The sequence below is a fragment of the Sylvia atricapilla genome, chromosome 14, assembly GCF_009819655.1.
Source record: "Sylvia atricapilla isolate bSylAtr1 chromosome 14, bSylAtr1.pri, whole genome shotgun sequence".
In the NCBI taxonomy this organism is placed as follows: Eukaryota; Metazoa; Chordata; class Aves; order Passeriformes; family Sylviidae; genus Sylvia; species Sylvia atricapilla.
In genome coordinates this window covers 9808720-9832418 of record NC_089153.1, presented here as the reverse complement: position 1 = coordinate 9832418, position 23699 = coordinate 9808720, and the positions used below count along the sequence as shown (strand labels likewise).

The 23699-nt window shown below is 42.4% G+C and overlaps 2 protein-coding genes across 2 annotated transcripts; one reads left to right on the top strand and one right to left on the bottom strand.

Annotated features, from left to right (window-relative positions):
• The first annotated feature begins 4348 nt into the window (after positions 1-4348).
• On the top strand, positions 4349-8604 carry LECT2 (leukocyte cell derived chemotaxin 2). The gene is made up of 7 exons (XM_066329058.1): positions 4349-4449; positions 5018-5150; positions 6017-6168; positions 6679-6849; positions 7205-7319; positions 7797-7948; positions 8367-8604. The coding sequence occupies exons 1-7, from the start codon at positions 4404-4406 to the stop codon at positions 8555-8557; spliced, it is 960 nt and encodes a 319-aa protein (XP_066185155.1). The 5' UTR covers positions 4349-4403; the 3' UTR covers positions 8558-8604.
• A 1629-nt stretch (positions 8605-10233) lies between these two features.
• On the bottom strand, positions 10234-22902 carry LOC136367446 (F-box/LRR-repeat protein 21-like). The gene is made up of 7 exons (XM_066329056.1): positions 22782-22902; positions 19180-19275; positions 17643-17783; positions 14749-15196; positions 13925-14047; positions 13277-13448; positions 10234-12175 (listed from the first exon to the last, which is right to left on the bottom strand). Exons 4-7 carry the CDS (start codon positions 15118-15120, stop codon positions 11532-11534), a joined length of 1311 nt encoding a protein of 436 aa, XP_066185153.1. The 5' UTR covers positions 15121-15196; positions 17643-17783; positions 19180-19275; positions 22782-22902; the 3' UTR covers positions 10234-11531.
• Positions 22903-23699: the final 797 nt, after the last annotated feature.

Sequence of the window (23699 nt, the reverse complement as noted above, 5' to 3'; positions counted from 1 at the left end):
TCGGCTTTGTCTTCAGCTCATACTTAGCAAAAAGGACAGGATACTCGGATCTCACACAGCCTGGCACAGCCCTGCCCTTTGCTGGTCCAGGAGCGCAGCCTGCTGATATCCCACCAGAACTACAGGGCTTAGTCAATCGCTGGGCCAAAATTCCCCTCATTTCAATCATCAGAAGCTGGAATTATCAGCCAGTGCAATTTGTTTTACGTTGTGCCCACTGGATTTTCAGCACAAACGCCTGCGCTGCAAGAGGCACAAGTAAATTCTTCTACAGTTGTTCTTGAAATATGTTTTATTTTATAATTATTAGCACATAGAATATGATTCATTTTTCAGAGAAACAGCTTGTAGGAGTTTTTAATAACGTATTGTCCACAGCTCAGTTGGAAGGTGGGTGCTCAGCACTGAGTTTTTACAACATGAAACATTGGGCTAGCCAAGAAGGACGAAGCCAAAGGTAAGATACAGGAAAAGGATTTGCCTTTCCAATCACCCGCCAACAAACCTGGCAAACCTACAGTTGTGAGATTGTAAAACGACCAAGAAATAAAATGCACAGCAGTCATTTACCCAGTTCACTGGGGAACAGCCCTTCAGAGGTAGCAAAGAGGAAGGACTTTATCAAATTTGGACGTTGGTTGAATCCAGCTGTGTAAAGGAAACAGTGGAGAAAGCAGCCCTCACTTGTGGGCAAGCAGAAGTGGGAGGCAGCATGGCTGGAAGGAAGCCAAGGGTTTGGTGTGGGGGTAGATTTGCTCTGGCTCATGGTTTGGTCCTGGCTTTGCTGATGTTTCTGCCCAAAGGCACCATTACATTGCCCAGCTGTGTCTCAGCTTTCCGGGGTTTTTTCCTCAAAAAAACCTTATTCTATTCTTCTACTATGCAAGTTTATTTATTAAGAGATAATGTTAAGACAATTCATAAGTTAAGGGGGACTAGTCTAATGTTGGCAAGGTTTATGGACACATGCGTGGCATGTACCACCCAAAGCTCTGCTAACTGGCAATTCACCCTCCTGAAATGTGACATCATTTACACGGCAGCATCAGTGTAGCTTGGAAAGGCTGAACAGCAAAGGAGGGATTTCTTCAGGACAGCATCAGGCTTGACTCCTTCTCTGCCTGTCAGAGTTGTCAGCATCAGAGGGATGTGGACATGTTGGAGCAAATCCAGAGGAAGCCCTGGAGATGCTCCCAGGGCTGGAGTCCCTTTGCTCTGGAGCCAGGCTGGGAGAGCTGGGGCTGTTCACCTGGAGAAGAGAAAGCTCCAGGGAGACCTGAGAGCCCCTTCCTAAAGGGACTCCAGTAGAGCTGGACAGGGACTTTGGACAAGGGCCTGGAGTGGCAGGACCAGGGAGAATGGCTTCCACTGCCAGAGGCAGGGTTAGATGGAATATTGGGAAGCAACTCCTCCCCGTGAAGGTGGGGAGGCCCTGGCAGGAGGTGCCCAGAGAAGCTGCAGCTGCCCCATCCCTGGAAGTGTTCAGGGCCAGGTTGGATGGGGCTTGGAGCATCCTGGTCTGATGGGAGGGGTCCCTGTGCATGGCAGGGGGGTTGGAATGAGATGAGATATGTCCCTTCCAACCCAAACCAGTTTATTATTCTGTGATTCAGTGATATCAGCCCAAACACTCCCATTTGCCTGCTGAGCAATTGCTTAGTCCATCAGAAGACCTGGAAGGGTTTTCTTATGCAGCCACTGAAGTTACTACTGACATTAAAGAGGGAAAATGGGGACCTCACACCCCGTGCAAAGAAAGGAATCAGCATTTCCCAATTTAACCCACCTGGCTCCCCTCCATCTTCGTGCCTGCCTGCCGCCACAGGGCAGGAAATGGTGCAACTGCAGCTCCCAGGACTGTGCAATGCCAGGGGTTGTTCCATATCCTTCTGTTACTGGGCGCTAAGTGGGAAATTCACATCTTTCACAACTGCATCTACCAACTGTTAAATTAACATCTTGGGTGCCCAACACAAGAATCCCTCCAGCTTCGGTTCTGAGCTTCCTCATGCCCAAGGTGAGAGGTCTGCACTGACAGCTCACCCAGGAAAGACAGGGAAGGCACTGAGACATCCCAAATGCATCATCCTACACTTGAAAGCCGTTTTATTAAGAGTACTTTACCACAAGTGCATTAGATATATTGCAGCAGCAATGGCATTTTGATGTGTTTTTGAAAGACCAGAGCAAGATACAATGCAGTTAGGATCTCTTATAGAGAAGAAATAAAAATAAATGTACACAGTTATGAGCAGTTTGGAGTCAGCCCTGCACAGAGGAGAGATGGGGGAAAAAATTGCAAAGAGCAGGCAGCTTAGAGACATTTTATAAAACACCAGACTGCAAAACAGGGCTCAAGGAAAAGCTTCTGCAGTGTCTGTGCACACACAACACCTTCCCTTCTTGTGCCTACCAGCTTGGGTGGCTTTACCCTAGCCCTTTCCTTCACAAGACTTCACAGAGCAGACTGAAGTGCTGCAGTTCTTTCCTTGGTAAAATTTGGAGCATGTGAGTTCACAGGAATCTATAAATATCAGTAGCTTTTCAAGGCAGGTCTGCCCCAGGCTGAAGCTATCTAATGAGGTATTTAAACTCTCCCACTGGAAACTGAAATAAATCAGAAATAAAATCTGGTTGAGAGACATCATTATTGCAGAAATCCCACTGGACACTCCTCAACAGGGAATGTCCAGGCATCCCCTGAAAAAAGTCTTTATTTTTTAAATGATTTTGATTGCAGTAGGAAAAAAGCTTCCAGCAGCCGGTACAGAGTTGCCAAGCTCAGAAACACTTTACAACCTCTCTGCTATGAAATCTGCATTGAAAATGCCACCCATACCACCCTCCCTGCTGACTCCTGCTGTTAAGGGGAGCTGAGGGGTTTTGCAGAGAGTTTGTGTCAAATGAAGGAGAATGAGCAATGAAGGTTGTGTCTGGCAAGGACCACACAAAGTCCCACACTCCATCTCTCAGTTCAGGGAAAAGCAGCATTCCCAATAAATACTTCCACTGAGGTTCCACTGAAAGGTTCCACTGAGAATCCTTACCAGCACATTATGCCATTTATCAGCCAAGACTCCATTATATTAAGCAAATTACAACCAAAAGCCTCATCAAAACTGGACTGAAGGGACATAGCTTTTACACAAATATCTGTTTGGTGGTTATGAGTGTGGAAACCAACAGTTCTTCCTGGCAGGATGGAGAAGAAAGCAGCAGGGATAAAACGAGCCAAACCACTTGTCATAATCCCAGGGAGGGCTAAAAGATTGTTTGGGGATTAAATATTGGATGTAAAGAAAAGCTTGGAAACATAAGGGAAAAATTTGTCCCCAACTGCTTGTTCCATGGAGGTTTTCAGAAAACACAATGTACAGATGCTTTTGCAAACTAGAAGTGGGGCAGAGACAGATATGCTTCTTCTCTGAATAAAATCTGTGGGACTTCCAGAGTTTTCTGTAACTTGAAATATCAAAGAACTTATGTGAAAGCACAATGACTCATTTAAATTTCATATTATCCAAGACATGTCTGCAAAGAAAATCTAACACTTTTCTGTAAGTAGTGCAGAAAAATCAAACTGATGGATTACCAGAGATATAAAGGAGTCTGCTTTATATTACAGTAGCTGAAACCAAGAAGATACTAAAGGCATCACTTAAAAACTGAGAATTATTGAACTCCAGGTCAGTTTTGCCTATGCAACGTGGGTTTGCAACTGTTGTTTCAGAACTTGAAGATGTTTTAATAAGTACTACACTGTTAAAAACAGGGTTTCAGTGAACAGACTTCATGGATTTAAATTTAAAAATTGACAATTTCAGCTGAACCAGAAAAAACAAATGTTTCTATGCAAAAGCATCTGTTTTTCTTTGCATAAGTGAATATTCATGAACACCAAACACTTCCTGTGTTCTCAGTCTCAAAGCTCTGGTGGGCACAAACACCCAGGGAGGAATGAGCAGCAAAGGACAAGCTGGTGGCATCCACTTTGGAGCTTTGACCACATTTTCCCTCCAGCTCAATCCTCTGAACCATATTTGTGGTTCCTACCATTTTTTGCCTAAATGTGCCCTTACTTCAGGATGGGGAAGAAAAGGTCTTAAGAAACAGCTCAACCAGAATTTCCTGAAATGTGGGGTTGTTCATTTCCATCTGTTACTATGTGCTAAGAGCTCAATTATTTTATCCATCTTTCCTAACCAGCTTTAACAACTGTCAGAGCCTGCAGACCTCCACGGTGCCCAGTATGGCAACACCACCTGCCTGGAGCTGTTACAGTTTGCTCAAGACTGATTGACCAAGACAATGGACTTGGGCTTTCAAAAGCACATAAATACCTCAGGTGGCAGCTGATCCATGTCTTTGACTGGATCAAAGAACACGGGTGACACGGCCCCAAAATGCCATCTCTCAGCCTGGTCACTCTGGTCAGCTTGGTGTCCACTGGTGAGTTGAGATTGCTGTAATGCAGCTTGGGCTGGATGGGGTTTAGGCAGATAATAATGAATTATTGAAATTCACTTGAACATTAATAATGCTGAGGTTTTTTCCCCTCTAGTTTTATGAAGAATTATGGTAATGTGGACAGTTATTACTATTATAAAATATGGAATTAGGTGTGCATTAAGAGATGTATATTGAAGTAGTTGGAGGTTTCAGAAAGAATCATAAAATCATTAAGGTTTAAAAATATGTTTAAGATCATCAAGTCCAACCATCAACCCAGCACCATTAGAAAGTAAAACCAGTTTATTTCACAAACTATTTTTAAACATTTTTATGCATAGCTTTGCCTTTTGGTGTATATACCTTAAAGTAAGACATCAAGAAAAAATGGACCCAGTCTATACAGCAGGTTGTATAATGTCCTTTTACCTACAGTTTCTGAAACAACAAACGCCTTCAAGCTCATGTCTTTCACTTTAACCACCCTGTTTTGTACCTGAACACTTCCTGTTGCACTGGACTAAGAACACGGCTGAATTTTTCCTGTTTCTTCTCTTTTCCACTGAAGTTTTTACCAAGCAGCTGGATGCACACCCACCCCAACAACAGCACCAACACTGGGCACAGATCTGCAGCGGGAACCCCACCAACCGCATCCGCGGCTGTGACCGATACGGCTGTGGGAATTTCGGTGCTGACAGGTAACACAGCTGCCTGGGCACCAGGGATCGCTTTGCTCTCCTAAATTAAATGTTCAGGCAGGAGAAAGAGTACAGCTGCACAGAGCTGACACTCAGAATACTGTAGTCTGCGTGACCTCTTCCTGATTTTTGGGATATTCCTTGGCAATCTTGCAGAAGGACAGTGAGACTGCTGCTGACAACAGATGCAGGGCTGAAGGAGCAGGACTTGTCACATGAATTACAGACAGTAAAGGAAATGGAAGTATTTCAAGGATTTGTGTCATTTACCCTTGTTGCTTATATTCCAGAAATTTAACTAACACTCACAACAGTTTACAGGAAGCTGAGTAGATTCAATTACACAAACTAAAAATCTGTCAGCATCACTGTCTTTAAGGAGGGTCCTCAAACAACAACAGGTTATATTCCTCTGAAAAAACACTCTTATATGTAGAATGACTTCTTCTTTTTCTTGTCATCTCCTCTCCCAGGCATGTCCATGCTCTCTAAGTGTCCATCTTCATCATGCAACTTCCAAATGCTTAAGTAAGAAAATGCCAGCCAAGATTCTATTTTACATGGCACAGATGTTTTCTAGGGTTAAAAAAATGGTGCTTTTCTATAACAGTTTGAAATACCCCATGAACCTGGAGAGATAAAAAATAAGCTTAAATTTCATCCCAATATAAACAAGGTCAGAGTAATGTGAACAATTTGCAACAACAACAACAATTTTGCTTCAGACCTGCTATTTCTGTCCAATTTCATTGTAGGTAAAATTTTTTTTGCTAGACAAGCTTCAGCTATCATCCTACATTAAGTGACCAATTGATACATAACATTAACCTTGAGAGATGTCCCTAATTATGTATTTCTGCCTCCAGGCAGAGTGGCAAAGAAAAGCATGCAGGTGTGGATGTCATCTGCTCTGACGGAGCCACGGTGTACGCTCCTTTCAGCGGGCAGCTCTCGGGACCCATCCGCTTCTTCCACAATGGAAATGCCATTGATGATGGAGTGCAAATCAGGGGATCAGGCAAGTAACTAACAGTAGGTGTGCTGTGAGGCGTGCACAAGTAATCACTTCATTTACTTGAGGTTTCTGTGGTTCTCTGATTCAAGCACAGTGTTGATTTATCTTACATCCTCTCCAGTACGCTGAAATACTGAAGGCAGCACCAGCAGGATGTAGTCCTTTCCTATGCTTTTTTTGGAGATGAGGGAAGAAAGGAGTTGAAAAACAGGTAGCAGGAAAATAACAACCCCAAATCAAAAAAAATAGGAAACAGTAAAAATAAAGCATCAGAAGTACATCCTCGGTTCTGCTGAGAGGATGTTTTCCTGTCTCTATTTTCTGACTCCCTTTTTTCCTTTTTGCCCTGGAAAATATAGTAATTTTGATTTCACCATTGTTGGTACCTGGACTAGATTTCTGCTTCATCCTAACAGTCTCCAGTAAGAGGCTGGCAGGGAATGCTTCTTGCTCACCCCAGGGGCAGATGCAGCTAATGTTTCCTGACCTTGCATCCTGTCCCATCTCTCCCAGGTTACTGCGTGAAGCTGGTCTGCATTCACCCCATCCGGTACCACGGCCAAATCCGCAGAGGGCAAAAACTTGGGAAAATGCTGCCAATGCAAAAAGTATTTCCTGGCATTATTTCTCACATCCACGTCGAGAACTGTGACCACTCTGATCCTACTCATCTGCTTTCGCCTGGTAAAAAAACACCCTCAACAACAGAAAATGGAACTCAGATCTAAGAGTAGATTTGCACTCTTGTGCAAATAATAATAAGACTTGTGATACTGTTTTTGAATTTTTGTGTTTAAAGCATGTTTCTTCTATGAAATGACCCTAATCTAGAAACATTACCATCCAGCTTAGGTCTACATTCCATTTATATTTCCTAAAGGATTACAAATTTTATGGAGAAAAAGTCAACTAAAAGCGTGGGGTGTAATGCCAGTTTGTTCTTACCTAACTGTAAATCAAACATAGTATTTGCAAACAACCTGGAAGTGTTAAAACAACCTGGAAGTTAACTTTGATGTGTTGTGTTCCTGTATTTCAGATGTTCCACCACTGCCACAGCAGGACGGGCGCTGGGCTGCAGTGTGTGCTGGGAACCCTACCAACGAGATAAGAGGCTGTGATAAGTATGGCTGTGGATACTATGGAGCTCCAAGGTAATATAAAAATTGGAAGGCATGGGGTTTTGTTGCACTTCCACTGAAGTATGAGTTAAACTTTATTTAGGCCACATAAAAATTATAGCTTTGAAGGCTTAGATTGGACTCCAGGAAACTTTTAAGCTGCCCACATTGTTTATAACACCTCTCTGCTTGGAGATTTTTATCAGACTAAGCCATGCCTGACCTGACCTAATGTTGGGAACACTTCTGACTCAAGTGGAAGTGGAAGGTTGGACTTGATGTCCTTCACACAGCCAAACTTTCTGTGACTATGGTTTTATTTAAAGACCTGGAAGAAAGGCAATTTTCTCCAGCTCTAACAGGTCATCCCCCCTACAGGACATTGCCTCACCTACACATTTGCAGCTCCTCCAGCCAGTTTGCTGACTGTTTCTGTCCCAACAACCCATTTCCAGGTCTCACTGTGTGCTGGCTGACCAGAGGTTTCTGTCCTGATGTGCTTGTTTGCAGACGCAGTGGCAAAGGGAAGCACAGCGCAGTGGATGTCATCTGTGCTGACGGGGCCACCGTGTACGCTCCTTTCTCTGGCCAGCTTTCTGGGCCTGTCAAATTCTTCCACAATGGAAATGCCATTGATGATGGAGTCCAAATCAGAGGATCAGGTAAATATCTATCTTTCATTTGCCATTTCTTTGTCTTGACAACATATAGGAAGCATTACCTTGCAGTTAGCCAAGTAGTTTAGCCATGTTTTCTTCTATCCATTTACATACAGAACTTTTTGCTCCTGCTACAATGCAAATAACTGAGTTTTGCAGAATGTCTTCAAGCTTTTCCCTTTACCACAGCACAATTCCCACCATCTCCCTGCCTTCCATCTTCCCTCTTCTACCAAGTCAATCACTCCAACCACTACCTAATTTTTATGATAACAGTATTTCTGTTATTTTGGTACTTCCACTACTGCTATTTCAGTGGAAAGGGCATGACAGACATTGTTAATATGTCTGAAATATAGTTCAAAAGAACAAATGCTTCATCCTTAATCTGATGTTTTCCCTCCTCTTGTTTTTTCACCAGGATTCTGTGTTAAACTACTCTGTATCCATCCCATAAGATACAATGGTGCAATTTCCAAGGGACAAGTCCTTGGGAGAATGTTGCCCATGCAAAGAGTATTTCCTGGGATCATATCGCATATTCACGTTGAGAACTGCGACCACTCGGATCCTACAAGCAACCTTGAAAGGGGGAAAGGGCAAAGAGATTGAAATGGAAATGCAGTAAATTCCAAATAAATCCGTCTCAGCATCCAAAAGTTGTTTTTCTTCCCATGCACAACGGTTTATACTATCACCTATTCAATACTTTGAGCCCCACAAAACAAAAATACATTTGGGACCCACAAAATGAAAAAAAGATGAGTTTTTGTTGGAATTTGCATTTACCAGAGAATCAGGAAATTAACAGTGACTAGCTGTAAGCTTTCTCAAAGTCTGAAAAATCAGCTAAAATGCAAAGTCCTCACTCCCTCTTGTGGCAGAGAAGGTGCATTCCCGTCAGCTTCTCCCCCAAGCACCAGCTGGCCTCACTTGTTCAGATCAGGGAGAACAAATCCTCTAAAAAATCAGCGCATTAAACATCCCAACATTCATCATTGCAGGCCTACTTAACTGGAAGCTTTGAGCTGGAGCAAGCTGACATTCCATAGCTGTATTTGATTCCCTTAAAGGACTTCTCTAACCTTATGATTCCTTTCTTCACAGAAACACTGCCTTAGTGACAGGGGCTGAGGGACAGTGTTCAAAGAAGCCTTTCAAGAGTTTCCCCCTGAACTGTAACTCTGTCACCAGTGTTTATAAATACACTAACACTGTTCTTTTGGCTGGAGAGCCACAGAGGAATCCCAACAACTCACCAGCTCTATCCACACTCCATTTTAGGGTTTGCCTGTCAGAAATCAGGTTTCAGGGACAAACATGAAATGACAATGACTAATTTGCCATTCTCCAGCCTCTCCCAAGGTTTGTCACATACGTGGCTTCTAGCAGGAGAGAAGCCCAGGAGGACACAGTGCAGCAGATGGATGAGTCTAGTATCAGTGCATGGATTAAACCACTTTATTACATTTCCATTTGAAGCAAACCACACTTTGAACCAAACACTGTTTGGAAATATTTGTTTCGTGTTTAAATTATAATCTCTTGGATTATGGAAGTGCTCAGTTTACAGCCTCTATGAACCAGAGTCAGATAGATGCTTCTTAACTGTTCAACAGGCAATAAAGCATCACTGACTCAGGTCTGTGCTATCTTGAATCCTTGGGCTTCCAGCTGGGAACAAGTGTGTCCAAGAAAAGGGTGGTTTAGCCCTTTAGCTGCTGCTTTGTGGAAGTGGGTTAGAAACTCCCTTATTCTCTGCTGTGAATGCACTGGCTCTGGCTTGGGTAGTTCATTTGATTCACAGGAGCTAGAATGGAGCTGTGGATTTGTACTGGGAACAGCACTGGTAACGTAGAGGGGGTTTCTGCTGTGGCTGAGCAGTGCCTACACAGAGTCCAGCCTGCTCTGGCTCCTGTACTGCCTCAGAAGGCAGGAGGGCTGAGGGTGCACAGCCTGGGAGGTGACAAGGCCAGGACAGCTGAGCCCAGCTGACCCAAGGGACATTCCATAGTGTCTGACATCAGGCTCAGCACATAAAGCTGGGGGAGGAAGGGGGATGTTTATAGGTGATGGAGCCCTGCCTTCCTAGAGATGGCTGATGGAAGTGGTGAATGGACTCCCTTTTTTTTTGGAGGTGCCTGCCTGTGTGGCTCTTGCTTTACTATTAAACTCTTTATATCTAGCCATGAGTTTTCTCACGTTTACCTTCCAGTTCTCTCCCCCATCCCTCTGGCTGTGCTGACAACCAGGGTTAAGCCACGACAGTGACAACCACCCCCAGCAAATTCTTGTAGACTTCTCATTATCAATAGGAAGATGGAACAAGTGTGGCACCAAAATCATTACAGCAAAAATTTATATACAATGCATTTCAGTTTACAGTGTGCAAAATGTTAACACAAAAATACATACTCTAATTTACATCAACTCACCATACCTTTCCCATTTTAAGAAAATAAATATAATACAATCTTTCTCAAAAAACAATTAATAGCAACAAGTATTAAAGTCCTGAATTAAATATTCCAGGATCACCTCCAGCAGCCTTTCTCTAGAAATCAGGGCTTACACAAAGCTCTGTAAGATAAAGGTAAGACTACTACAGTCCATTTTGGCCTCAAAGTGACAAATTTAAGTGCTCTAAATCTTGATTCCAAATAGAAATGGATCAAAGACAACTTTATTGCATTTGATCTTTCCTTCTTACTAGCCACACTTATGAAATCCTTCTTATTTCTTAGCAGTGAAAGCATGGAGCAGCATTCAGACATCAGTCTTTGATTACAAAGGCTTGAGCCCAAATCCAAAGCTATTCCTTATCGTCCTGACAGTTTCCAAAGTGCTTTATTACTTACTCACTCAATCTAGAATCAAACGTAAACCCAGTAATTTTAACAAAATCTCTTTCCCATCCTTTTTACACATAAGACAAAATACAACAGACTGTACAATGCATTCCCTAGTTTCTGTAATCTGACAGAATTACTTAAAGTGCAATTTAAAACTGGAAAGTTTTTCGTAAGCATAAGCTTATAAACATTTTGTTATACTGCCATGAATTTAAGCTAGATTATATCTGATTAACCTGGGATAGTGTATTTTAATATACAAGCTTTTACAATTAAAACACAAATAATTAAAAAATAAAACATCATGACAAATAATACTGTACTCAAAATTCTATCCAGCTTTCCACAGATAGATTTCCTAAAGGAAAATAGTTTCTCTATTCCTCTTCTGACTATATCAGAAAGAGTAAAAAAAGACATAAAAAAACCCAAACCCAAATACACTTTAAAGTAAATGGAATGTTTAAACTGAAGCTCAGAGAAGCCCAAATTCACTGAAGTTCAAAGCACCTGTAAACCACAGACATACTTTCAGAACTGTTAAGTACACTTAAATCTATTTTCTATTCCAATATACAATTAATATTGTAGAGTGTTTTGCTGTTAGTCTAACAGAGGTTTTCTTAAGGAAGAAAAACTCAAATCTGGAAGAAAGTTTTCACGTTTCATTTTTAAATTTTTTATTTGCATAGAAAGCAACACCCCAATTCTACCGTTTTATCCACACAGAGAATTTACCACGTGGGCATCATGTCAGGAAACCACATTCTTCCAAGGTGTTTGGAGACCTCCATGTGAAGCCGATCTAAGCTGTAATCACTATCAGGAATCAGCACCTCCTCCATTATGGAAAGCTGAGTAAGCCTGCCCCCACACATCTTTACAAATTCAATAAAACCTCTGCAGGTGACCTCACACTCCCCCAGCCCCATGGCTGTTAGGTTCTTGCAGCGCTCAGCAATCTGGATGAGCTCATCATCCAGAGGCTGAAGTCCATTGGCGCACACGACCAGCTCGATCAGCCTGGGGCAGTTCATGCCAATGCGGCCCAGCATCGCCTTGCTCACTGCACGCCCAAAGTACAGGTGTGTAACAGGTGTTTCCTCTCTGAAGAAAGCATCAAATTCATCTTCATACAAGAAGAAATACATCACAATGTTGACTTTGGGGGAGTGTTTAACCAGAGCATCCCAGCTTTGCTTTTTAATGGTGTGAAATTGAACTTGTCCGGGATTTTCGCTCACGACATCAATGCGAAGGTGTTCAAGATCAACGTGTTTTTCACTTGAAAGAGCCAGCAGCAGTTCATCACTTAGTATGTAGTAGTTCAAAGCCAGCTCCTTAAGTCCATGACACTGATCAGCCACACAGAGAATGCCTGAGGAATAAAAAATTTACTCCTTAAAATGAAAAGCAAATATAAGCACAGTTGTTCTCTGTAAAGTTGGCTTGAGTTTTCATGCTTATATCCAAGACCCATGAAATACCCAAGTTCCAGGTATCCACAACCTTTTACAGGATTTTGAACATTAATACTTCACAGTAAAAGACACAAATCACATTCATCTTGAGTCTGCATATCCTCCTCTTTGCCCCTCCCTATGCAGAATTTCCTCAACTTTGAGGAAGCAACTAAAATCAGGTCAGATTCAGCTGAAGTTGTAGCCATTCCATTCCCTAATACTCATTCCTTCAACTTTCAACTAAACTATTTATATCACCACCACCCAGTTTAACAGCTGCAATGTACTGTGAATTAAGACCTAAGTAACGTTAACTCCTCCTAATCTGTTGGAATATGAAGTACATGGATTGTGTCACATTTTAGGGACTCCAGAAAAGAATACAGGAATAGACTAGACCCAGTCTCTCTTTCCCCAGCACTCAGGTTTCCGGAGAAAGACAAATGAGAAGGAATGCTGAAGCCCTCTGAAATTTCAGCAAGGCTGTATTTTGAAGGGAGTGAGTCCTTCACCAGCCAATGAGGAAGTTACCAGTCCCAGATCTGGACACATGAGGGCACTCTGGAAACACTCACAGTCCTACACCACAGGTTTCTGAAATCTGTACACACTCACAGCACCCTGCAAAACAATTACTGACAACTGCTATAATCCCCTTTATCCCACCAAGCAGCAGCTGATTCATGAATCACAGACTCTGTGGTGTTCCCACAGAACACCAGTTAGTTAAGTTTATAAATCTGCACACATCAAGGAGGATTTAGTTACCCTCACACAGTAAAGCAACAAACATCACGTTCCTCCTCAAGGCCTATCATCAAAGGTAGAAAAACAGCTGGAGATGATGAAAAAAATCCCCAGGATTCCAGAAAATGCAGTCAAGGGAGTAGCATCTCCACCTTCATCAACTCAACTCATTCACTAATAATCACCTTCTTCACCTTCCAACTGTCCAAACTCAAGACAAAGTCAATTATGACGCTCAGCTCAATTTTTCACATACATTCAGTACTCACCAGCAGGTGAAACATGAGGACAGCTGCTCATTTTTAGCAGTTTTAGAGTATCACTGTTGTTAGCAACAAGAACCTTCAAGGATGGATCATCAAGGGGTGTGTCATCTATCTTGATTGATGATAATGACTTGGAGTTGACAAAAACTACTGTCAGTGCTGATGCAAAATGAGCCTATTTGGAGAAATTGAAAGAGGGAAAAAATTCTTATGGCAAGATGGGCAAAACTTCAGTGCTTTAACCTCACATTCTACACATGCAGAAAGTATTACAAAAACCCACTTCCTATGAATCCCCCTTTTCATAAGCATTATTTCAGCATGAACAGAGGGGAATCTTTGTTTAAAAACATGCTGCTGCATGTGAAAAAATTAACCTTACACTCATTACTTATCTACTCTGATTTATCATTTCACTGTAATATATTGATAACTACAGGGTAACTGGACACAGTGATGAGCCTGAAGTACTTGTGAGTTTTCTGCAGAAAAAAAAGAAATGGCCTTTATTTTCCAGAAAGTAACTCTTCTGTTACTTGAAACTAGAGACTTTCATAAAAATTACCATCTACTGAAGAACAGAACATTAAGAAAGCTAAAGTGGTTAAAGAGTGAATTAAAATATGGTAGTTTGAGTTTGTTGAACCCTACCTTAGAGACATTCATGAAGCTTGGTTTTGCTGTAGAGATCAAACCTAGTGTCTTGATAGAACAGTTCACCAGCTGAGAAAGGATGTCACAGGCTGCTTCTGCTGACTCAGTACTACTATCAACCTGTAAGAGCAATTTTACAGTAGTGAAGTCATTCTACAGTATTATTTAGAAAACAGCGCCAAGACTGCAGATTCCACATCTACTCAGTGGTAATGCTCCAGACTGCAATCATCACAAAGCGCAACATCGACTGGAAATTTCAAGACCAGAAAGAGTTCAGGGAAGTTACTATCAGAAATTTTTCCTGAATGTGACCACTGGGTAATTCTAGTATGAACACATACCTTAAATCTAAGTCTTGTCTTCAAATAACCTCTGGTGACTGCAATACTGTAACAGTACTGCACTGCTACAATAGGCAGTGATATGGATGCAGTTTTTTAAATGCCAATTTTTAGAGCCCCAAAAAGACTTGACAAAGTCTTTGCTCCAGCAAACTAATCCATTTTATCTACATGGGCAACACCTTTGCATCTTAAATAATGAAGTGACTCAAAATTCGTACACCTGAAGAGTAACTATGAACAAATCTTTCACCTCACCTTCCACCTCTGTTTTGCACAACATTCTGCTAACCTGCAGAGGTTAGAGTGTAGAAATTGGGACAAAACTGTCTGCACATGTGGAAATAAAATCTTGCAGTAGTTGCATTTTTAAAGGTAATACTTGCCAGGTACAATCCTTGAGGCAGCTGACCCAGAGCAGCTGCATCCCTCAAGCCCAGTGACGTGATGCTGAGCCACAGCTCATCCACAGCTTACCTTGAAGCTGACGTACTGCAGATGGTCAGCGTGCCTCTTGATAATCTGCTGAATGAGATCCGGATGTGTAGACTTTAAATAAGAAGTGGCTGGCTGGCTAAGTTCAAATTCAAATCTCCTCCAGAGATCTGGGATGTGAAAAACTTCATTCCACCTTCGACAAACAGAAGATGCCCTGGCTCGATCCACTAAAGTCAGGAACTGAAAAACACGCAGAATTACATGGTGTGGAAGGCTGCCCCAGTCCATCGAGGTGCACGGGTCAGATTCCCCAAACTCTGAGCCATGTAAACTAGTTTTCTGCTTTTTGCTTGTCTGTGATGTTCCAGGAGTTTCAGTTCCAGCTGCCACCTTCTGCCTAGCTCTCTTCATCGTGAAAGTTTCAGAATGTAACAATCCGACGTACTCCAACTGCACAGGCTCCTGAAATGTCTCACGGACAATGGGTCTATAGAAAAACACAGAAGATTAGGAGAGGAAGGGAGAAAGGGCAGTGGAAACACAGTAAGAGATAACAAGTTAATGACATTTAAATACAGCCTATTTTTTTGAAAAGAAGCATATCCATATGTCAATATCCAGTGCACAGACATTGGCTGGGACCTTCCCTCTTAACACCTTTTATTTTGTGAACTTCGATTGAATCTGGAGAACTTGGACTTGTTAATTTACCAAGTGCAGTTTCATGCAGTAGTACTTCATGGTATATAAAGCATTTTGTAGGGAACAAGAAGTATTTAACAGCAATTTAATTCAGAAGTAGAAAACAGATTGTTTAAATTTAAACTCAGTTGACAAACTATGGAATCTACACATGATCTCTAAAAAAGGTTTATCAAATAAAAAACTTAATTCATAAACTCCTTTTTAAATACACATAAACCTGGAACAGACATGTTCAGAAGAGTCAGATTGAAAAGTTCTGCCTACCTCTCCCAGTTTTTTTGTGTCCAAATAATGCCAAGCAGAGGAAAGTGTTTGTACAACTAACAAAAAACTTCAGAGGCCACTTATCAAAGCAGGGCAAAGTAAGTGAGGTTCACATGCTGTTTTTCAGCAGGAAAAGGACAGTGACCTTGGAAATCAGCAAACTGCACGGATCTACTTCAGCATGGGATGTTTGCCTCACAAGCCAGAGCCCAGAAGAGCAGCATAAGAAAAAAGCTCTGCTTTCACAGGCTGAAGCAGCACAATCTAACCAAGTCCATTCTAGACTGAATCCTGTTGTTCAGGCCATTTTCAACAACTGTCTTTGCCACTTCATGTTAGTACAGGTTGAGGCCCCTTCTCAAATGTCCCACTAACCAGATGTTCATCCAGACCGCCTCTCTTCCCAACCTGTGTGAAGTATTTTCAAAGCAACCATGCATTTTTCAAGAAAGAAGAGAGCAAATTATCTATTTTTACTGAACAAACTTCCATGGCAACCCCCACTGCTTGATTTTTCTGGACTGAAAATTTTCCACAGTATCTTCATTATGGGGGGGAAGGAGGTAAAAAAAAAAACAAACCACCCACCAATCCTAGTATTGCAAAAACAGCTGCCAAAATACATACTATCCTATCAAAAATTTACCTGGCATTTTCACCAACCTATAAAACCTGACCTGTTTGGCTCATGAGTGTCTGACAAACTCCATTTTTATGAAAAGAAAGCATGTGCATTCTTTGAGAAACTGGAAAAAACAATGTAGCAAATTTATCAAGGGTTGTTCATACGACCAGCTTCACTGCTGCCTCAATCACCAACGAATTTATTTTAGCAGTTGTTATACCTATTCACCCAGTCTATTTAAATTTCCATTACTTACTGAAATCAGCAATATATGCAGAAGGATAAGCCAGCAACACTCCTTAAATTATTTTAAATACTAGTTTTTCTTCCCTGAGTAGACACATGGCTTACACTAACAGTGTTACTAATGTAATGAAGATGCAGGCTTAGCATGAATAAATATTTTGCTATGAAACCATCAAGTAATCATCCACACAACCATGTTTTATGACTTTAGACCACTTTAAGTCACACAGCAAATGGGCATTCCAAACCATTAGGTGTGGATGTAGTAATTAACCATTACAAAACTATCTTTTACAGTTGTTCATAGCCTGGCTAAATTTAGCAAAGACTAAATACCTTTTGAGTCAAATATACCTGTTGTTTGTTCTTCCTCCTCCCTACCTGACAGTAATTACAGACTTGGCTGTTTCCTAAAACAGAAGTCCAGAACATAAAAATTAAATTGAATAAACAATGCTGTTTGAGAAGCTTCTCCTTGCTATGGCTATTCTCATGCAGATCTGCAGCATCTTGGTCAAAGACAGGTTTCTAACAAAAATGGAAATGTCTCCAATCTAATTTGAAACTTACTTGAACTTCATGGGTGTTGATTTGTCTCCCACAAAGAAGTTCTGACATCTGAGAACAACCAGAAAAAGCATTTCCCTAAACCAGGTCAAGCTACAGACCAGAAGCAGCACTCCAGATGTAGGAAGAAATGCAGCAAGGTATTGCTGCTCTGCCTGCTGGAACTTGGCCAGAACTTGCTCTTGTTGCTACAGCCTTCAGAAACTGCTGTCTCCAGAATTTCTACTTTTAGTATTCTACATTACTGCTCTTTGTATCCAGCAAAATGAATTCCTATTATTCAGTGTGGGATGCAAAGCCAGAAAAATTGCATAACCAATTCCATTGGTTATGCATCCTAACATTTTTGACAAACATGAAGCGCAAATGTTTACTGCAAAAGTAAGAATCCTTGTTTCATTCCAAATACTTTATGAACAATATATATTTTAAAGCAGAACTGAAATTGGCTAAGTTACAGTCCAATGTCACACAACCAAAGTAGCATTCAAATGAGAGGTTTACACACACACACACACAACCCTACCTCCAAAGAATGTGGAGGTTCCTGTCAAGTTACCAGCACCTTTCTGGTATCTGAACATCCATCCCACTGTTGAGTCATCCTGTATGTGTGCATGGACTCCTTAACCAGAAGGCAGGGACGGGTCCCAGAAGATGAACCGACCTGTGAAGCCACCAACCAAAGAAAAGCTGTTCTGCAGTGTCTGGGAAACCCATAGGAAGGACTAAAATCAATTCTGAACAAAGACTGAGATGAATAGTACCCATTGCTCTGCAGGGCAGATGCAGAAGCAGAGCAACAGAATGTAACAAGCAAGTTGGTTTTACCAAGCGTTATCTGAAAAATACCATTTAACTAAGGGGAATATGTAACTGTTGCCAAAAAAATAGCTTTTGCATTATCTACAGTTTTAGTCACATGAGCAATCTTTTGCAACACTGATACACCTCTGAATTCTTGAATATCATCTGGAGAAATCTACAGACCTTAATAAGAAATGTTAATTTTTTTGCAGCCTATTCTATACCAAAACCACAAGAATCAAAAGCTATACTTAAAGGCAGAACCTCCAATACTTTGACATTTATAGACTTGGCTTTGAACTTTACTCACTTTTACTCCAAAAGTATCCTTACTGCACCATGATAATCTTGACAGTAAACAATTTTGGCTAATTAAACTGTATCTGGAAGAAAGATACCAATAATGTACAAATATCCTCCCACATACTAACAAATAAAACTAGCCTATGTCTTAGTATGACAGAGTATCTTGGTGCACTATGAGAAAATAGACCCAAATCCCCCATATCCACTTACCAATTTTACATTATCTGAAGATGCTTTAATGGAAAGCTACAAGAACAGCAACACCCACCTCACTAAATCATGACAGATTTTAGAAACAGAAGATGTTTACCAGGTATTGTGTTCAACCAGTAATAGCATCTTTAGAAACCTTCCAGTGCTGAACTTCTCTATTTTTCTTTAAAAATAGGACAAGGCTTTAGATTCTACAGGTCTTATCATCATCTTTTGAAAAAGTACCCAGTTAATATCAGCTTTATAGATGCCAAGCTTAACAAAGGTATAGTGTACATTATTTATGAATACATGAGATGGAGCCCTCATCTTCCACACAAAATCCAACTCAAGTACTTCAATCTGTGCAAGTAATGCTGCTGCTCAGCTCACACACCAGAAAAATTAGAGCTGAGTAGTCATGCTTGTCTATAAAGAGAAAGCTGATACTCATTAGTAACTCTGTTTGTGGGTGGCACCTGAAGAAATCTGTCATTTATGGTGGCCTTGTATTGCACAGTCTGCAAGTATCACATGTTCTCTCTCCTGTAGAGTGAGCAGAGTCTGTACAGCACACAAAATTTGTTTTCCTAAGTACTGTCAGTGTCTAATAAAGAAAAGGTTTATAATGCCACATATAAACAGCATGCTTAAATAACATTATAACTGAGAGCACAAAACACTGAGATGCAATTTAAAGATTCAACAGAGAAGTGCAGTAAGTTTATAAACCACATATTTTGAAGCAATTTTCTTACCTAAAGAATGCTTCCAAGTTACAACAGGCAATAAATGAATGAATTGAGGCAGCTGCAGCCATGGGGCACTCACATGCATCTGTCTGCTTTCCCCTCCTGTCCAAATAAAATACCACAAAAACCTGTATTAGTTCTGAAAAATAAAATAAATAAATAAATAAATAAAAAAAAAAACAAAAAAAAAAAAAAAAAACCAAAAAACCAAATCTTCATATTACATCAAATATCAAAGTGATGGGGAAATACATTGACATCAATTTATAAATTTTCTTGCTTTTGTAAAGGAGCTTGAGGGGATCATTTTAACACAAGGTAGCTTATCCTACAATGTAAATATTGCCACTGAGAGAAAGATGAGGGCAGATTAAGTATGAAAGTGACGGGAAACAAATGTTGCAACTGCATTTACATTTACTGGTCCACAGTACAAAGTAAACAGCAAGTTATTCAGTATTTGCATTATCATTGCTCACTACTAGAGAATCGTGGTAAACAACACTCTAGTTACTAAAGTAATCTAAGAGCCCTGAAAAACAGAGAAAAAAAACCCACCCAAATGTTTTCTCCTGCCTTCTCCCCTTCAGTGGCAAGGCTGTCTAATGGCCTGGGGAACTGTGTGATGAACACACAGAGGCCACAGGCTCAGCCTCCCACCACAAACACAGCCCTGCCCAGGCCTGGCTGCAGTCACAGGGCAGGAGCTGCTCCCTGACAACAACAAAGCACCCAGCCCGCAGCCACCTCCCTGTTTATGAGCTCCCAGGAGCCAGGTGACAGCCTGGGCCACCTGGGAAACAGATCACATGGCACTGCACCAAGGGGTTCACATTAAAAGTCTCTTGCCTCCCTCAACACTATTTGCTTTTAATATGACGTGACAGATAAGTTTGCGTTTCAGAGTCTTCCATCACATGTAATCATTCAAAGCTTTACCTCCAGGAATATCACCAAAAACTATTTTATAAAAACACACCAAAACCCTGAAATCTTTGTTGTGATAAACTTGACATTGCTGTTACATAGCCCATCTCAAGGGTGGGGGATGAGCACCCTTCCACCTGGTCCCAACTCAGGAGTGCAGTGTTCTTCCCAACACTGTTCATCAGGCCACAAGCAAAAGTAATCAGTAACAGTAAACTGACATCCAGAAATTAAGGAAAGGACAATAATATCCTTTTCTAGTAATAACTGTATCAAATACAGGTCAATAAAGGAGGTAGTCAATAAAGACTATGTACAATGCCCAGCAGACTTCTGAGTTTCACAAAGATGGGGCTGGTTACCTTTAACAGCCAAATAACCAAGAGTACCCCTGAGGAATAGAGTTTCTTTTGGGCAGACCTGTCTCCCAAGACCCCTCAATAGAGAAGGAAGTTCATACTTTTACACTGCATATAAGAACTAGCAAAATTATAGATAATACACTAAAAAAAAGCTACTAAAAGTGACTGCTATCAATAAAAACATAGTAAGGTGTACATCTAATGTACCTCTGAGTGTCTAAGGACACAAGAACCATCCAAATCAATGTAAAATCATGTTAGCTTACGTAAGCAGAAATGTATACAATAAAACATTATCGTTATCAGAGATGCAATCAAATACAAACTTGTTATGCAAACAACAGTAAATTGTTATCTAATGTAGTTACCTAAATGATTATCAAAGATAAACCCCAGCAGCACAGTCATTGAAATGAAACGCTTTGATAACTGCTGAGGTTCATCAAATCTATTCATATCCTCATTTGTATAAAGCAAAGTATCAAAAATTGGTGCACGCCCCCCCCTACAGCTCTAACTGTGATGGATTATTTTGACAGCTGCACATTATCTTACTCAAACTACCTCAAATCCACTAAAGGCAATAGGATTCAGAGAAAATCAAGATAATTAACTCTTTCTGCAATTTATCCTGCCAACAGAGCTGTAAATTTCTGTTAAAATTAAGACATTAAAACCTCTACTGTGGCACAGGGGCTTGGTGGGGGATTTGAAATATGGTCAGCAGCAAAAAGCCTTCAGTAGCTGTTCACTATTTCCCAGGCTACACTGTCAGTTCAAAAAAAGGTTCTATTACTGTAACCAAACCTATCACAGATTCAAGCCACAAAGAAGTAACTGCTTCCTCTGATTTCTAGATTTCCCTTCCAGTTCTCAACACCGGGACTCAACAGGAATTAATAAAACACTGTAAAATCAGATTTCTAGTAGAAACAGTAGCAACCAAACACAAAAATAAAAACTCTTCCCAATAACCAAGCTTGGAAATATTCTGGGATAAAGCAGGCATCTTGATAATTAAGCTTTAACTTTCTAACAGCTGGAAATTAATGTTTGCAGACCTGCCTCACACGGCTGAAATACCGGTCCCATTAATCACAGTGTCTTTAAAGAAATCGCAGTTCAGTGACAGCACCCGAGGCCACCCTCTCAGCACGGTAAGGAACTCGAATTCAGAGGCTGGCTGGGGAGCAGGAGCAGCACAAGGCAGGCAGCCCTGGAAACTGCTGCCACCACAAATCCAGCCTCTGAGTATGGTGCAAAACATAGGTAAAACACACACTTTATGCCTAAGTCCCAGAAGATCGAGTCTTTCAGGATGATGAGCTCAGATTTTTCTTCATATAGGGTATTTTAGACTTTTAATGCACGGCATTTTTGCTTCAAAAGAGGATTATTTTTTTTAAAACCAGTCCTCATTTTTCTCAAAACTGAGCCTCTGACTCAAGAGATTTACTGTATTTTTAGTACGTTTATGACAAACCCTCAGAGCTCTAAAAATAACCACACTCAGCTGAACATCCTAATGCTTGCATTAATTTTAACTGAAGAAATACAAACGCATCGCCAGTTTTTGGTGGTGGAATTTAGATACTGGACTTCTACTGATGCATTATTTTCGGAAGGACGCCACACCCCTGTGCCCGACGCCCAAGACCCTTCGTTTTACTCAGTGACACATCTGAAGCTGCAAAACTCTTTAGAAAAGCTCTCTTGAGGATTCACCTACACGCCTACGACAGGAATGAAAAGTAATTGTTACATCCAGAGGTTTTCTTGAAGCCTTCCTACCCGACTTTCGCAGGCCGTTTAAGCTCCTTACATGGGAATATCAGCTCGCAGGCACCGCTCCCGCAGCTCGCCGGGAGCTCCCGGGACGGTACAAACCCAGGCACCGCACACGGAGCCCCTCACGAGGTCTGGCGCCCAGGGAGAACACAGGTCTCCAGGCGCGGAGTCCGTCTGCCTGCCCGGCAGTCCGTCCGTCAGTCAGTCAGCCCGTCAGTCCGTCGGCCTGCCCGTCAGTCAGTCAGCCCGTCAGTCCGTCAGTCCGTCTGCCTGCCCGTCAGTCAGTCTGCCTGTCCGGCAGTCAGTCAGTCAGTCCGTCAGTCCGTCTGTCTGCCCGTCGGCCTGCCCGTCAGTCAGTCAGCCCGTCAGTCCGTCCGTCTACCTGCTCGTCTGCAGTCTGTCCCTCAGTCAGCCCGTCTGCCTGCCCGTCACTCCGTCTGTCTCCGCAGCCCGGGCCGCCCCGCGGCCTGTGCCCCCCCACCCCCCGGCCGCCGCGCAAGGGCCGGTCTCCGCGGCCGCCCCGCCGCTCACCGCCGCCGGAGCGCGGCTCCCTCGCAGCGTGAGGCCGGGCCGAGGCACGGAGCAGGGGCAGAGCAGGGCCAGCACCGCGCTCAGCCCGCAGCGCCCGGGACACGCCGAGGGCGGAGCCGCGGCCCCGCGGCCACAGCGCAGGCGCGGGGCGAGGCCGCGGGCGGCGGGCACGTGACGGCGGCGCCATTTCGCGCCGGGGCCGCGGGTAAAATGGGGGGGCGAGGGGTTCGTCTGCTCCCGGGGCTCGGCGGGCACACGGGGCGGGAGGAGGGCGTTCCCCAACGCTAGGCCCCCTTCTCACAATGGCTTGGGTTGGAAAAGACCTCTGCGGTTATCGAGTCCGTCCCGTGGCCAAACACCAACTTATCAAACAGACCGTGGTGCTGATAGCAAGGATGTGTGCGGGTGTCTTTCCAAGCAATTCCATGGGTGATGGTGTGGGTGTTAGCGTTTTCGAAATAGGTCTTAATGTTTCTTCCCACTTCGAGCCTCATGTTTGTTACAGAACCCAGACAGTTTGGCTCCTGAAACACAAGTGGGCCCACACAAGCCTGAGTTTCTGAACTTTGGGGTAAAATGACAGGTTGAAGGGGGAGTATGTGGTAGGCGGTTCGGGAAGGTTGTACCCTAGTGCCTCAGCTGATGGGCAAAAGGGCAACACATAGCCCAGAGGTTAAAAGGAGGCTGTGCCCTCTGAAACTCAGAGAGGGGAGACCCAGCGGACTTTCCCCCTTTGCTGGAATAAAGTTGCAGGACCCTTCTGTCTTCTTTATGGACACTGGCTTTTCCTAGTGTGATTTTCTGTACAGCACTGAGTGTCGTGCCAGCTTTTCCTTCAACACCTTCAGGGATGGTGACTCCACTGCCTCCTTGGGCAGCCCATTCCAATGTCTGATGACATTTTCTGGGAAGAAATTT

What these genes read in the sequence shown, in the direction of transcription:
- LOC136367446 (XM_066329056.1), bottom strand. Translation starts at nt 15,120, where the DNA reads ATGAAGAGAGCTAGGCAGAAGGTGGCAGCTGGAACTGAAACTCCTGGA. An exon ending in TGCAGTACGTCAGCTTCAAG is followed by an intron (nt 14,048 to 14,748) that starts GTAAGCTGTGGA and finishes TTGCTCTTACAG; the next exon opens with GTTGATAGTAGTACTGAGTC. An exon ending in GCTTCATGAATGTCTCTAAG is followed by an intron (nt 13,449 to 13,924) that starts GTAGGGTTCAAC and finishes TTCTCCAAATAG; the next exon opens with GCTCATTTTGCATCAGCACT.
- LECT2 (XM_066329058.1), top strand. Translation starts at nt 4,404, where the DNA reads ATGCCATCTCTCAGCCTGGTCACTCTGGTCAGCTTGGTGTCCACTG. An exon ending in TACTCATCTGCTTTCGCCTG is followed by an intron (nt 6,850 to 7,204) that starts GTAAAAAAACAC and finishes CCTGTATTTCAG; the next exon opens with ATGTTCCACCACTGCCACAG. An exon ending in GGATACTATGGAGCTCCAAG is followed by an intron (nt 7,320 to 7,796) that starts GTAATATAAAAA and finishes GCTTGTTTGCAG; the next exon opens with ACGCAGTGGCAAAGGGAAGC.